Consider the following 15,978-nt stretch of genomic DNA (forward strand, 5'->3'; position numbering starts at 1 on the left):
GTAACCAAATGGACCCTTATTAGGTAGATCTTTAACTCTTGAGAGCGTAAAATGAAACCAAATGAACCCAGTATATGAATAGGCAGTAGCCAGTCACCCTTTTTTACATGGGGGTGGGTGGGTCACGTCGAGTTGACGAGTCAACTGAAACCAGACGTGTGTCAGTAAACTCGATCTGGTCTTTGAATCATTCATGAGCGGCACATCCAATTATGGTGGGTAACAAACACCCCCTCCTCCCCATGCTCCTCACTTGCTACTGTCTCTCAACGTCTTGAATTTATAATGTGACGGCCAACAATCACATTGTTCTACTTGTTCATTGTTGTACAAGCTGGCTCGAGCTGTTATTGTTGTCCATAGCAGTGGTTCTCAAACTTTTTCATGTCAAGGACCCCCAAATTAATATGTATGTGGACCCCCATCTGAAAATATTTTGTACCAGGGGGGATACCCCCATACAAGATTTGTGTTAAAATGTTTAAAAAATAATAAAATATTCCAAATGTTAAACACTTTTTTGGGAAAATAGCAGATCTACAAACTCACAACGTGTTGCAATGCAACGCGTTGTGAGCTTGTAGATCGGCTATTTAAAATATACATATATTTTACCGATATATATTTTTTTACCGATATACATATATATGTATATCGGGCTAAAGTGGTTAAACTGAATCGAATGCAAAATTAACAAATTTAGCTGGGAACCCCCCTGGTACCCCCCCAAGGACCCCTGGGGGTCCCCGGACCCCAGGTTGAGAACCAATGGTCAATAGCATCACTCATAGCAGGGTGTGATGAATCCGATGCGTTATGATTTGCTGCAACAACAACCCCCCTATCCAATCACCCACCCACCCCAGAAGGAAGAAAACTACATGAACTAGGTATTGAGGCATAAGATGAACTTTGAGGAAGAAAACATGCATCAGAGCAAAAATAACACCAAGCCGAAGCAATGAGACGTAAGCGACAGATAATATGTGGAGGAAATCGAAAAAGGTCTCCCTGTGGAGAAGGGTAATTACGCTTTGGACTAGTGATCGACTGGTGCCAGATGTTTGGGTCTGATCCGTTCCCGATTTTTGGAGCACTAGACCACAGATTACTGTCAAGTTTGGACTGATGTTTTGTAGAGAAAAGTGCATATCTTAAAATAAATTAAAATAAACACAAAAACACAAAAATGTTAACCACGGTATGTATATTAAACTTCAATAGATGAAAAGAACATTTAACTTGAATTACCCAATGAACAAGCAAACAAGTAAATACGAAACAAACTAAACTTTATTTCTATTTAACCACTTAAGCCCTATAAAAAAGGCAAATCTACCATCTCACAACTTTTGTAGATCTGCTATTTTAGTCAGGAAAAACCTTGAATGCATAATTGCCGATATCGATGTTGTCCAAAAGGTCAAATAATAGCAGATATATCGGCCAAAGCGATATGTCTGTTGCACTCTCTCTCAGTGTTTCTAACAGGACGTCCACAAAGGTTAAACAATTGAGTGTCTCTCTGTGTGTCTCTCACATTGCACACATGCAGTACTTTCGCTCCTCTAAAAGGCACTATGTGAAATACCGCTAGGCTCTTCTTTCACCAGAAAACCCACTTCCTGCACCCATGCTAACCACTTGCTGCTTTCGGTCTCCAGATGTGAAAACCACAGGTCCACCACTGATTAGCAGTGTAAAAACCAGCACCACGGCAGCAGGCCGCGCTCACACACCTACATTCCACGCCGTCGGTTCAAACTTTTTTGCCTCAGTCCAAACGCTGACCGTAGTGCAACTCGGAACAGATTCTGCCTTTTCAGCAGCGGAGCGACTGCCACAGTATATAGGCTACACACCACATTTACTCCCTGACAGGCGTGATGGATTGGGCGGCCCAGACACACCGACGCAAGCACGCGCAGAGAAATGAGACGAGTTGTAGAAAAGGTAATGAAATAGTCATTTAGGAAGGAGTATGTCTGAGAAAGACTCTGGGAAACGTCTAAGAATGTTGGATGCAAGATGTGCTAGGATCATGGTGGCGGTTTACCTGTGAAAAGTGGCATAGTCTATGGCATTTATGTTATCAGATGTGGCCCAAACCGTTTTCGTGAGTGTAAAAGCACCAAGAATGATTTGCGAATATTATTTAAATCTGGGTAATTTGGGTCTGCAATATATTATTCAATCAGGGTCTGCAATATATAATTTAATCTAGGTAGACTTGTCACAAAGTATGATTAACGTTGGCTTCTTTGATTTTCTTGTGATTTTCAGAATACCTTTTTTAAAGCATTACTTGCTGCAGCTTTAATTAAATGGAATGTGCATTTACAGTACAATGATTTGATAAATCTATACATGCATACAATCAACCATGCAGAGAAAAGGTCTGCAGTGGGTGCTTGTCTATGTGTGTAAGAAGAATCAGAGTCCAGACAGACAGTGAGAGAGAGAGAGAGAGAAGAACAATCAATCAAAAAAGACAGCGGCCAATGTTCCGGAAAATTTGACCTACAACCAGAACCAACACATTCTAATGACATTTATGCCATGTTAGTCTGACATATTGTGTGCCGTCATCAGACCGAAAAGACAGGTCTGTGCGTACACTTGTACTGTACAGTATGTCTCTCTGAGTGTGCACACATGTGTCTTTGTTTACATACCTCTCTGTGCCGACATGCACCTCTTCATGTAAAGGGATGTTTAATTAACTGCAGTTTAGTGCTCAGATTCCATACTCAGTAAACTAATACTTGGTTGATCGGTTGCTACTCAGTTCAGCTCCCCCCCCCCCCTTCCAATCTCTTTGGAGATTACACCCCACAAGAGGGATGCAGGGGTTCAATGGGTTAAAAACAAAACACTTTTCTTTTTTATTACCAGAAATCAGAAAAAAAGAGGTGTTCAAAAGGCTAGTGAAGATAAACAAGTTGGAAGGTGCTCTTTGATCCAAAAAGGGGAAAGCATAAAGTCAAAAAGAAAAAGAAACCATGCACTCTTCGGAAAGTGAAAAAGCTTTAATAAAAAGGCTCATCAGTGTACAATTAAAAAACACAAAAGTGTTCATCACGATGAAGTACCGATAACCCTTTTTATCAAACCTTTTTCAGTTTCTGAAGGCTTCTTTTTGACACATGTTCTCCAACGCGAACTCAACGGAGGCGCCTGCAAAGTGACTGACGGCGCACCAGCACTTTGTGTGAGTTGACAGACAGTCACAAGAGACTATAATCTGCAGCTACAATCTTAGCTCTTAGTCTTGACAGACAGGCAGACAGACGCGTGGAGCCAAGACGTAGTGATTAAAGCAAATTACAATATCTAACAGTAAAAGCTTCTCGCATCGGAGGCCTGCAGCGCCAGACTCGGCAACATGGCATAGACATAACAGTGGTGCTTGAATAAAGTGTTCTAGTTCGCGCCATTACCCTCTCATCTGTCCCCGTGGAGTCTGCAGGGAGTCCGGTTAGGTACACCTCTGCTAACGCTGGGACCTAATGTTCAAGCCTTTACGTACAGCATACTGATTTACTGACCTCTTATTTTCCACATAATCGCCAACGTTAGGCTACCTTTTTAACGCCTCTCGCATATGGTAGTTTCAGCTGTCTGGAAAAGAATTATGCTATAAAGTCTCAATGTTCGGGCAAGTAACTGGTGAGCTTTGTACTTATGAAAGGCCTAGAGATATAATAGGCCCATAATTGTTAGTTATTTTAACTTCACCTACTGGAGCTTTTGAAAGCTGTGATAAGCCTTAAAGGAATACCTAACCCCCAAAATGACTTTTTTTCTATCATTTACTCACCCACAAGGAGTGGAGAAGAATAACAAAATGATGAGAAAATAGTAGGGGGAAAAAAGAAGAGAATTGGAAAACAATAGAGGTCTGTTTTAAAAAACAGCTAAACTTGACTCTGTTTATAAACTCCAAAACAACGCTCCCAGCGCAATCCCAAGTGTTTTGTATCCAGCCAGTGTCCTCAGCATTTCCAAAACATAGCTATTTCGCTGAAACATTATTGTTTAAATGACTTCCGGGCTAAACCGTCTCACAACGCACACGCCTGGGCGAGCGTGTGCATGTGAACTGAGCTCCTGTTGTGAGCACCACAGGTTCCTCACCTGTGCATGAGAAGGTTTACACCTGAAGTGTTATAAAAAATCAGCTTAAAAGCGATGTTTTGTAAGCTACAGTATAAGCAATACGACTGGTCTGGATAAAGGACACTGTCAGTGTAAACAGATGAGATTTTTGATAAAGTTTTGCTGTTTTGACAAACAGACCCCTATTTTCTCCATTCACCGTAAAGGAAGGCGATACAAATGAAAATGATCCTTGTATTCACACCATCACGAGGTGAGTTCATAATAAAATCCATTTAGTGGGTGAAGAATTCCTTTGATGGAACATTACATGTGTTTAAATGTGCATCCGCAGCAATGAGCACTTTTCAGAGTACAGATCACAATAACATGCATTCATTCATGCATGAGCCCTCGTGTACACAAGCAGAACGAACACACACACACACACACACACACACACACACACACACACACACACACAGGTAACCAGAGGAACGAGTTCTCCGCATTCAGCCTTTGCTTGTGTTTCGGACCTGAAAGAATGCAGACCTCGGCGAAGAGGTGGAAGCTCGTGTGCGTTTGGGAGCACACAGACACTGGCAGTGCCGGCACGACTTTCCACTTAAGATGCTAATTTTGGCCAGGGTCCCCGGAGGAGAGGAAACAGAGCTAAACGTAATTACCTGGCCTGATCTCTGTGGCAAAGACTCAAACAGAAGAGGTTTGGTCCGCCGGCTGTTAACCCCTTACTGTATTGTGTACGTCTCACCTCACACACACTTTTGTGATGCTAAACTACGGAGTCAGGGAAAAGTCAGTGTGTGTAATGAAGGCCGATCCAGGTGAAAGACTTAAAGGGTTAGTTCAGATTTTTTGAGTATTTTCTGTAGGAAATACTTACCATTAATGTAGTGGTTGCAAAGGTATTAATTGATTGCCCGAGTCCCGTGGTCAGAGTTATGGTCCGTTTCTGATAAATATGAATGTAGTTCCGGTAGATTAATAGATTTGGTGGGGGCCGCTCATTAAAAATAAATAAATTTAAAAAACTAGCGTAATTTGTATTGTTGACCTACTTCTACCATATAGAGCAGGTTTCGTTCAATTTCGACCCCTCTGTCACATGGTACTATTTTTTGTGTCATATATTTTGTGCGTGAGTAGGCTGCCGCGGCGCAGTGATTCTGGACACAAACATTAGTACCATGTGACAGAGGGGTCGAAATTGAACGAAACCTGCTCTATATGGTAGAAATGGGTCAACAATACAAATGACGCTAGTTTTTTTTATTAATCTATTTTTAATGAGCGGCCCCCACCAAATCTACTAATCTACCGGAACTACTTCATATTTATCAGAAACGGACCATAACTCTGACCACGGGACTCGGGCAATCAATTAATACCTTTGCAACCACTACATTAATGGTAAGTATTTCCTACAGAAAATACTCAAAAAATCTGAACTAACCCTTTAAGAATAAACACATTTTCTTACATGTTATTTTCTACAGCACCCTGGGGGGAGGCTGCTATAGGCGGCCTTAATGGCTAATAAAGAGACTGATGTCATCAATCAATACCTGCAAAACAGAGACAGCAAAACATCAATCACCATGTGTCCTGTTTAACCACTTAAACCATATACATCATTGTCAAGGGTCCCCCAAAGGTCTATACTTGGTCCCATCCTTTTTTTCCCACTACACATCAAATCTATTCACCGAAAGTAGCCAACACGAGTAGATCGGCGATTTTCGCAGAATGTCCGTGTTGTAGAGAATACCCTCATATGGGAATTTCCCTAGAAGGGGTATATGAATGACATCATCGCTACTAGTCAATGGCGTGCAGACTGAGATGCGGTTAAGGCCTGAGGGCCGCGTCGGAAGCGTATGTCATCATTAGGCCGGCAGAACAGTTGCATCAGCGTTGAATAAGATTGAAATAGGTTAACTACTTTGAAGGAGTAGTTCAACCAAAGAATTACTTCTTTCCTATCAATTACACACCCCATGAAGCCTTAAATTCATGGATATTTTTGGGCATTCCTAAGCCAATAATTTGATGACCGGCAGAGTCTCCGGTAGGAGACTCAATGGAGACTCTGCAAGTCTCCTACCGGTCATCATATTATTGGTTTAGGAATGCAAAAAAAACTAAGAAATCTCCATGAATTCAAGGCTTCATGGGGCGTGTAATTGATAGAAAATAAAAAAACATTTGGCTGAACTACTCCTTTAAGTCGGATATCTAAACCAGTTTTCAGAGTAAAGCTCGAAGCAGTTACTATCACTCTTGAAGTGTTCTGTCACTAAAAGATTACCCCAGATACATTTCTATTCTGGCAATCTACCGATTTACACGTCCCTGAACGGACGACTGGACTGCCACTGCCATCACCTAACTGAATTTACAGTTCTCTCTCTAACAATTCGCCTATTATGACATGCCCAGAACAGGAGTGCTACTGTAAGGTTCATGTGTTGTACTAAAGACTGAATCTGGGATAAGCGTGTCAGCTAAAATAAGTAACATGTAACACAGGTTGTTTGTTTTTGTTTGAAAACTCCAGCCAGAGTTCCGTAATGTCACAAAAAAAACACCTGTTTAGGCTTTAAATTCAACTCCATTGTATCACTGACTGCACAGAGCTCTGTCCATGTCAGTAAACCAGTCAGTTTAGTGGTCTGTTGTGGACAGCCAGCCAGCATGCCATTGCCTATACTCTCTCCACAGCCTTAATGACCTTATACTAAAAATGCCCCATGTCATCCATTCCCATTCATCCATTCTTGACTACCCTCTATCCCCCCCTATCCCCCCCCCCCCCTCTCCAGTCAGTGCGGTGCATTCCTCCTCTAATCCCTCCATCCAAATCCTCGGATGACCTTTGGCGAGATGCGGGCCATGTTAATTGGCCCGTTTAACAGCAGTTGGTGTTGTTACAGTATCCAAACAGCTTGAATTGTTTTATGGAAGGAGCGTGCCTTTTTGCACGGTTGATTGGAACTTTGTGGCATTTTAAGAACCCCCACCACCACCACACACACACACATACACACAAGCAAGCACACACACACAGAAATAAATTACTTTCTCTATCTGTTACACGGTTATGCTGGACATTTTTATTGGCAAAACAACAAGCAAAAAATAGCACTGACTCATAATTAACCCATTCAATCCTGGAATGCATCTGTGTCATACTAGATTTTAGCTATAGCCGTTATTTTATACTTTGGCTATTCAAAAATAGCAGATATACAAGCTCATTGTAGATCTGCTATTTTTGAAAATTTCCTGAAGATTTGTGCAAATCTTTGAATAAATATATTTTTTTAAAGCGAACATTTGTAACTCAAATCTTTGCTTCTGGGGGGGGGTCCCTGGAACGAAATATTTTTGAGATGGGGGTCCGTGACCAAATACATATAATTTTGGGTGGTCCTCCTTGACATGAAAAAGTGTGACAACCACTGATATTATAACAACAAATGGTTTACTTTTCAGAAAACTGTTTTAGAAGACATTTTGTAGAATGCGTTCCCCCGATTGAATGGGTTAAGTCTAGCCGAGGAAAGAAAGTGGCCATGCGTGCCTAAAGCCACGCACACACGCCACTGGGTTTGCTCAGAGCCTGCATCATCACACAGGAAGAGCAGAGAGACAATGCGATGACCACTGACCCTATGCGAAGGTAGTAGGAAGAGGAGAGAGATGCTATCTCCTCTGCCACTGGTGATATTTCAAAACAACTCATCCGGGCTGTCGAATTGATGTGACCCGATCGTGTGCGCGGGTTAGAGAGTCCCCCCTTATCGTCGGCAGACATCTCTGCCTCCCGTCGATGAGGCAGAGAGTTGACAGAAGACAATTCTGTGTCACGCGTCAGCATGTGTCACTCCATGGACGACTATGCAGATTATTATATTGTATGTAATCGCTGTCAGGTTGGACGCCTGCATGCAAACGCGTTGTGAGCTTGTAGATCTGCTAAATTCACTGCTTTTGTGCGGATACTCTTGTATGATGCAGTAGAGCATTAATTTATGGAAGAAAAACATTTTAAAAAAGTTGAAATATGGAGATTACAAGGTTTCTGCCGGACAGCAACGATATATTACATAACATACCGGTACTACAGTATTTAGCGTATAAACATATTTATCTGAACTGAGGAATACATCTCCTTAAAACTCTCTGATCTGGGTTTAAAAAGAACATAATGAAGGAAATATTTTTTTTACCATATCAGATTAGCTGATGTCTCCGTTCGTGAACAACATCCATGCATGGCCTGGGATCTCCCTGGTTTGCTGGACACGGCTCTCTCTCTCTTCATCTAGTGTTATTCCATTTGCCTCTGTACGCAACTCCCCTCTGTCCTGTCACATCCTGTACTGCTCTGCTTTGCGCTCTCTTCCCCTAACACTAACACCCCCCCACAACCCCCGGCGGATGACCCCACCCCCCCACTCCACCACCCAAACACAACAACACGCTACATAAACTCAACACATTATGCCATCATCAGGATGACGGGCAGGAAACAGTCTCGCTTTGTATGTTTGTGTTCAGCAGCAACGTACCATTGTCTGTGCGTGTGCGTGTGCGTGCATGTGTGTGTGTGAGAGAGAGAGAGAGAGAGAGAGAGAGAGAGAGAGAGAGACAGAGAGACAGAGAGAGAGAGAGAGAGAGAGAGAGAGAGAGAGAGAGAGAGAGAGAGAGACAGAGAGAGACAGAGACAGAGAGAGACAGAGACAGAGACAGAGACAGAGACAGACAGACAGACAGACAGACAGACAGACAGACAGACAGACAGACAGACAGACAGACAGACAGACAGACAGACAGACAGACAGACAGACAGAGAGAGATAGAGAGACACACACACACAGAGAGACAGAGTGACAGAGGGAGAGACAGAGACAGAGGGAGAGAAAGAGACAGAGGGAGAGAAAGAGCGATTGGGTGGGTGGGGCCGAGAGGTAGATACATGTAGTAAAATATACACTAATGACATCAGTCAATTATGTTTTCAAGCACTTTTATTATAACAACTGAGTTAATCTGACTAAAAATACACCTCGAGACAGATGACAGAGAGTCAGAGACCATCTAAACGACTCTCTAGCAGCTCATAAAACTGCCACACCCCAACAACAACAAAGACAACTCCATCTCGGAAGACCCTGTGTCCAATTTAAGCCTCGAGCTCTGGCCCAGAGGCTACAGAGGAAGACGGCAAGATGACACCTCTGTCCAGATAAAGGCTGACTGATGGAGACCCTCTACTACTCTGCTGCCCTCAGGGACCCTAGGGAGTGCCTACAGAAGATACACATACATAGTAGGTTCTGTTCCTCAGGCAACACACACACACACACACACACACACACACACACACACACACACACACACACACACACACACACACACACACACACACACACACACACACACACACACACACACACACACACACACACACACACACACACACACACACACACACACACAGGCCTGTGCATGCCCATGCTCACACACATATCCTACACTACACTACTGGTTCTCAAGGTTTTTTGTGCCAGGGACCCCCAAATTGATATGTATTTGGTTGCGGATCCCCATGTGAAAATGTTTTGTGCCAGGGACCCCCAGAAGAGAGGATTTATGTTAAACAAAATAGCAGATGTACAAGCTCACAGAGCGGCACCAAGTGACGCGCTGTGTGCTTGTAGATCTGCTATTTTATTTTTGAATAGCCAACATATAAATGGATAAAGTGGTTAAATGATTGTGATGCTACATAAACTACTTTTGTTGGGGAGCAATGGGGACCCCTGGGAGTCCCTGGACCCCACTTTGAGAGCCACTGCACAACACAGATGCATGGACATTATGTGCAAAAAAAATGCAATCTATGCATACAGCAGCACATGCACAGACACCCTCACTACTCTGTAGCGTGGGGAGTTTACCAGCACATTCAAATCTGAAAGGGCATTAAAAATCATGACACGCGAAGGACAAAATGTGTGTCAAATCCTGTTTTTGCCTGGATGTCGTGCCGTGTTGTGTTGTGTTGTGTCAGGTCTTATGCAACACACAGCCCTACAGGCCTGGACGACCCAGAGTAGCTAGCATATCATTTACTATTCTTATGCATGTAACAATTTCAACACGCCTTACTGTTTGACTGTACATGCATGAAGCCTCACTTTCTCTCTCCCGCTTTGTAACGAAAACAAACTTTTTGCTGACATGGCTGCTGGAGACAGTCATGACCTGCCCAGACCTGTTTAATTAATATCCACGTTTTTGAATGAGGCGGATTTTAGGACACTTTCAACGTCTCTAGCATTCCCATAATAAGCTTTTGCCTTGCATTTACAGTACACACAGACATGTGCATGCATGCACGTGCATGTACGCGCATGCGCGCCACACACACACACACACACACACACACACACACACACACACACACACACACACACACACACACACACACACACATGTACAGACAAGCAGAGAGTGCTCCTATGCATACAGTGCAGACATACACACACACACACACACACACACACACACACACACACACAAACAAACAGCCTGAACTCGACCAACCCACACATGCTCTGAATGCACCTATCTGACACGTCCTCACATGAACCTCGTCTCTCTGCAGGGATCGAGCGTCTCTATCCAGTGAGAAAAGGCAAGGCCTTCTTCCCCTGCATGTTCTGCTGAGAATGTGAAGATGTGTGTGCATGGCTTACGGCCTGTGACCACAAGGACAAAGGCATTCTTCTTCTCGCCACAGGAACTGGAGTCCTGCATCCTCTACCTATTATTTTATACAAAGCAAAAAAACACACAGACACACAATTGCACGCACGCAGGCAGCATACACACACACTTCAATCTACTAACAAAAGTAGTGTATTTATCCGGGTTATTGATTTAATTATTTAAATATTGATGTCTGAGTACGTTCTGTATATAAATATTTGATGTGTGCACTGTATTTCTTATTCCCTACGTACCACTCCCCCCCCCCTAAAAGTCTTTCTTAACTGGTTGTAAAGCACCAGGCTACAAGGCAGGTACGCTGCACGCTGCTATGAAACCAGCGCTGATAATGGCTAATTGGCTATGCAATTTTATCTAATTAACAAGTCACCAAGGACCACTCAAGCTCTTTCTCTCTGCATTATATACCCCCAGCACCTGAAGGGATGTATCTGTGTCTGAGCCTCCTTTCCTGTAACTGTAACCGAGGTATGAAATGGACTACATGTACAATTAGTAAAAAGAGGAACTTAAGATATGCATTTTAAGCTGATTGGCTGAAGCCTCCAGTTGCCGCCCTGCATAATGTAAAGATGCATTAATAATATAATATGAAATACAACACCCGCCATTCACACATCCACAGGTCACACAGGTTACAACCAGGTTACAACCACAGGTTACAACCAGTTAACATAAACACTTGCACATGATGCACGCTGTTTTAGATGCTCCCAAAATCATGACATTTTGTCAGGTACAATGGTACAATGACATCATCTGGTATACAATGACATCATTGTACCTGGTTGAAATCTTGTAAATTCAAGATTTTTGGGAGCATTTGAAACATGTGCATTTTTTTTCCCTTCATCATCAACTGTTTGTTTTAAATGTTTTGTGGATGTGTGTGCATTTCCTTGGACTGAACACGCACACACACACACACACACACACACACACACACACACTCTGATCTCTGCGTTCCAGTGCGTTCTGTCATCCATGATAAATCGAGAAAACGCCAACTCTCTCACTCAACAACATTGCAGCCGTTGAGGCTTAGGGCATTTAATCACCGCTGTGCCTGCCCTGCTGTGCAGCTTCAGGCTCATCGCAGACTTGTTTTCTTTTCTTATTGGCTTCCAACTTGGCATCACTGGCTTCAAAATGTGTATAATGTGCCAGCCAGCTAAAAAGAATCAAACATGGCCCTAACTGAGTTGTCAGTAAAAATGACAGATACACATAACTTTGCCTGTAGTTAGCAGTATATAACCTGACTAGCACTGTAGGTAACACGTTATGACAGGACATAGCGTGAACAGAACTACAGGTAACTGCTCGACTGCAATCACCCAGACTAATACATCACCACCTCCATTTATTGCTGACATTTGGAATCTAAAGCCCTCCAACACACTGTAGGCTTCCAGGTGTTCCTCGCCACTTGTGTCTTGTGTTGTCTTTGAGTGAAAGAGAGAGAGTTGTAGAGAGAGAGCCACCACGAGTCGACGATGATGTAACTCTGTTGACTTTCTGCCAGGCTCCTGCATTGTTTTGGCTTGTTTTTTACCCCCTTTTATTTTTAACAACCCCGTCCATTCCACAATGGAGCCCCCCCTCAATTCCCTTTTCCTTATCTCCAAACTTATGTTGCAAATTGGCAACAGAGCACGGTCAGTATGGGTTTGACTTTGGATCACCAAAAAACAGATGCTTGCAGCTGGCCCTGACGGTGCTGAAATCGTGTGCCTCCACCTCCTCTCCGTTTGAAGTCAGGTGTGTACCTTTTGGCCCAAGGTGAGATCCAGATGTCACACTGCATGCAATGACTTGTAGGGTGAAGGTACAGTACAGTACACAGATAGAGGGGAATGAGAAGAACCAACCGTTTTTATCACACTGTCAGAGCTGGTATGTGTACTTAATGTCTGCTATGCAATTGAAATACCAGTGGCCAAAGGACTACCATAACTCAGAGAGTGTACAAATGGAACCAAATGGACCCGTGAGGGTCCATTTGGTTCCATTTGTACACTCTCAGAGTTACAGACCTTTAAGGGTCCATTTGGAACCCCCTCAAGTAACCCAGAGGGTCCCTGTACCTCACTTTAAGAACCAGTGAGGTACTGTATATATCGGAATACAAGGGAACCGTAAGGAATTGGAATCGTTAAAATCCTAAAGGATCCCAAGCCTACCCACTCGCTTGCTCTCCATCGACCATATTCACACAGCGGACATCTAGTTCTAAATAAAACTAATACTCAGGCCTGGGAAACACCACCCCGATATTTGGACTGGGGACAGTCAAGATATCCATGGAACGGGAACAGGAAATCCATTCTAAAAAGGGACATTTTTGGTACATAAATGCGACACCAACCCAAAATCTTTGCAGCGTATCCCCCTGTTGCAGTATAATGGTATTCCAGTGTTTTGACATCAAAACCACCAATAACAATGGTCTGTCATAAGTGTAAATAATGCCCATTCTTGTGGTAAAATGGGGAATACGTATATTAGATGGGAAATGTGTATATTAGAGATTGATTTGAGGGCCAAAATTGTACTTACAGTGCAAAATTGTACTGTAAGTCAAAGTGAAAGGCAAAAATGAAAAAGTCCTATTAATAATGCAGTCTCAGTGGACTCTTTTCCCTCTGATATACTTCCAAAGCATTGGACTCCTACGCAGAAGCAGTTTGGCAAGTATCACTGACCTGATGTAAGATGTTTGAACTATGCTCCACTAGAGAGAAGTGCCACAGGCTGCATCCGTGCATTTTCAATGGTCCTAACAGCACAAGGAATTTAAGGGGGTTAATGTTTAAAAAAGAATGTTCCAATTTCACGTCACATACATTGCCTTCAGGCAAATCGGCAAATCAGACAAGAGAATCAAACAGTTATAGAGCCTCATAACGAGGTGATGTCTGTCTGTCTAGCCAGAGAGCAAACGCAAGCAACAGGGGCCATAGAAACAATAGGGGCATGATGACTCAACTAAGCATGTCTTGCAGAATTAAGCCTGGCCTAGTGCAGCTTTGTCATGTAGGGGAAGAACCGTACGCTGAAAAGAGCTCAGACCTGATTAGCTACGTATAGTCTGATTCATATACATGTGCATTGTGTGAGACAGTGTGATTCTCTCTGTCTATCTGCTTGTTATCAAGGCTGATCAGAGTCACGGTCCATCAGAGCCGTATGTCATAAAGACTTAACCCCCTTCTGTCCCCCCGTGACCCTCAGGATTAGACGCGACCACGGGCGCCACTCTGTGCCTCGCTTGTTGTCCCCTTCGTGTGGTGCTGCCCAACCTCCCCCCAAGCCCCAACCACAACCCCAAACACAGCCCCATCCCCCACCACCACAAACAAGCGCGGTTGACTGGCAGGTCAACGCATGCCTGTCGTTAACCCCAGGAATTGTCTCCCGAGCCCCTGCAGCCCTCGTTTTGTGTACGTCGTGGCAGCTTCTCAAAAAGTACCACTTCAGGGAAGGGTGGCAGAGGCAGTTAAAAGAGGGACGATCTGTGGCCCCTGGGCCCTGGCGGCGGCCCGTTGGGGTCGTTGGGTTTGATTGATAGCAGATGTGGAGACGGCGCAGACCTGCTGCTGCTCCATCCACACAGGATTTGATTGTGTGACTCCAAACACAAGGTGCAATGAAGGCCATGACAAAGAAGGGTTTCTAAAAGAATATCTCACTTGGGTATAAAAGCTTTCTGTGTGTGTGTGTGTGTGCCTGCCAGTGGGCCCGGCAAGCCATCTCTGTTTCAACTCAACATATGTTTACGATGCCCTATCCATCACCCCATTATAGTAGAGCAGAAACACACCATATGAGGGAAAAAGACGGTTGAAGACGACGAAACATATTTGATCCGTGTGCATGGATAGTTCAAACAGAAGCACACAGCGCAGTCCAACCCAACCTGTTTCTTTCTTCTCTTTCCATTCAGAGATCATTCTCAAATTTCTCGCTGGGAGTCGGGGCCCTCGCTATATGTGCCAACAGTATCTAGCTGACCTTGTTTCGTAGGAATAACAGTGGAGCAGCAGGGCCGGGAGCCCACAGAGAGAGAGAGTATGTGATGGAGCGGCCAAAAGTTGCAACGTTTGAAAAGAGACTCAGAGGGAGAGCTGACGCCGTACAGTACAGTACACGCACTGCCAGGATTAGGAGGTGTGAAAACTAATATGGCGGTCAGGTTAGCATCAGTCTACATCCACCGGGATGAGGATTGATAAGTTACAATATCATTTTCTGTGCCAAGTAATGTGTTAGATTACTCTAGCGCTACTTTCACAACACATCCTGACTGAGCAAAAATAACTGAACACCAAGCTAACAAACGTGTAGCGGCGTACAGTTAGCTTGTAGATCTATTCTTTTTCGTGAGCGACACATTGTATTATTAACTCATTCACTGCCAAGGACGACTTTTATGACTTTTTTTCCAAAGGCCCACACTGCCACGGATGATTTTGACAACTTTTTTGGGGGGGTGTTTTCACTAGATGGCGCTCTTCGCTAACACATGAGTGACCATTTCATCCCCAGATGCACGCAGAACCAGGAGATCACGTGATCCCAAGGTTTACTGCTCCATTCACTTAATGTATTTGGGATATCGCCTGCATCTCGCCTCCTGTGTTTTACTATGTAATTTTTGACGAGACATGCTATTTTCAACTGCTTATAACAAGCAAACAGGGGGTCGCGATGACATTTTTTTTCTTCTTGCGGAAGCACAGTGAAATCCCCCATTATTACCAACGATCAGGGGATCGATCGTACTGGGGATAAATATTCTGTAACTCCTTGAAAAGGTAAGGAAATCGAATGTGCACAGCAGCAGCAGCAGTAGCAGCAGCAGCACAATACTAATGATCTCTCTGTATAGGCAGATTGTGTAGATTTTAATCGTTTACGATGTAATACCGCCATATCGCACATGCCTATACCAGAATCAGAATCACCTTTATCGTCACATTACCCCGTAAATTCAACTTTATACCAAAGTTGTTTAGCACGACCACACTGAGAGCCTCCGCTCTACCTGATGTTGCC

At 43.7% G+C, this 15,978-nt stretch overlaps 1 protein-coding gene across 11 annotated transcripts in view; it reads right to left on the minus strand.

Annotated features, from left to right (window-relative positions):
* Nucleotides 1-15,978, minus strand: part of kiaa1217 (KIAA1217 ortholog) — a 167,620-nt gene that overhangs the window by 47,514 nt on the left and 104,128 nt on the right. Inside the window, exon 1 of one of the 11 annotated variants that reach the window (XM_084049201.1) lies at nt 8,352-8,441. The exons of the other annotated variants lie outside the window; for them this stretch is intronic. Within the exon in view, the coding sequence (XP_083905327.1) occupies nt 8,352-8,354 (3 nt within the window). The 5' untranslated portion in view covers nt 8,355-8,441. Of the gene's footprint in view, nt 1-8,351; nt 8,442-15,978 lie in introns of those variants that run through there. 11 annotated transcript variants of the gene reach the window in all.

The sequence above is a fragment of the Gymnoscopelus microlampas genome (genome assembly GCF_963454915.1).
Source record: "Gymnoscopelus microlampas genome assembly, chromosome: 22".
Taxonomy (NCBI): Eukaryota; Metazoa; Chordata; class Actinopteri; order Myctophiformes; family Myctophidae; genus Gymnoscopelus; species Gymnoscopelus microlampas.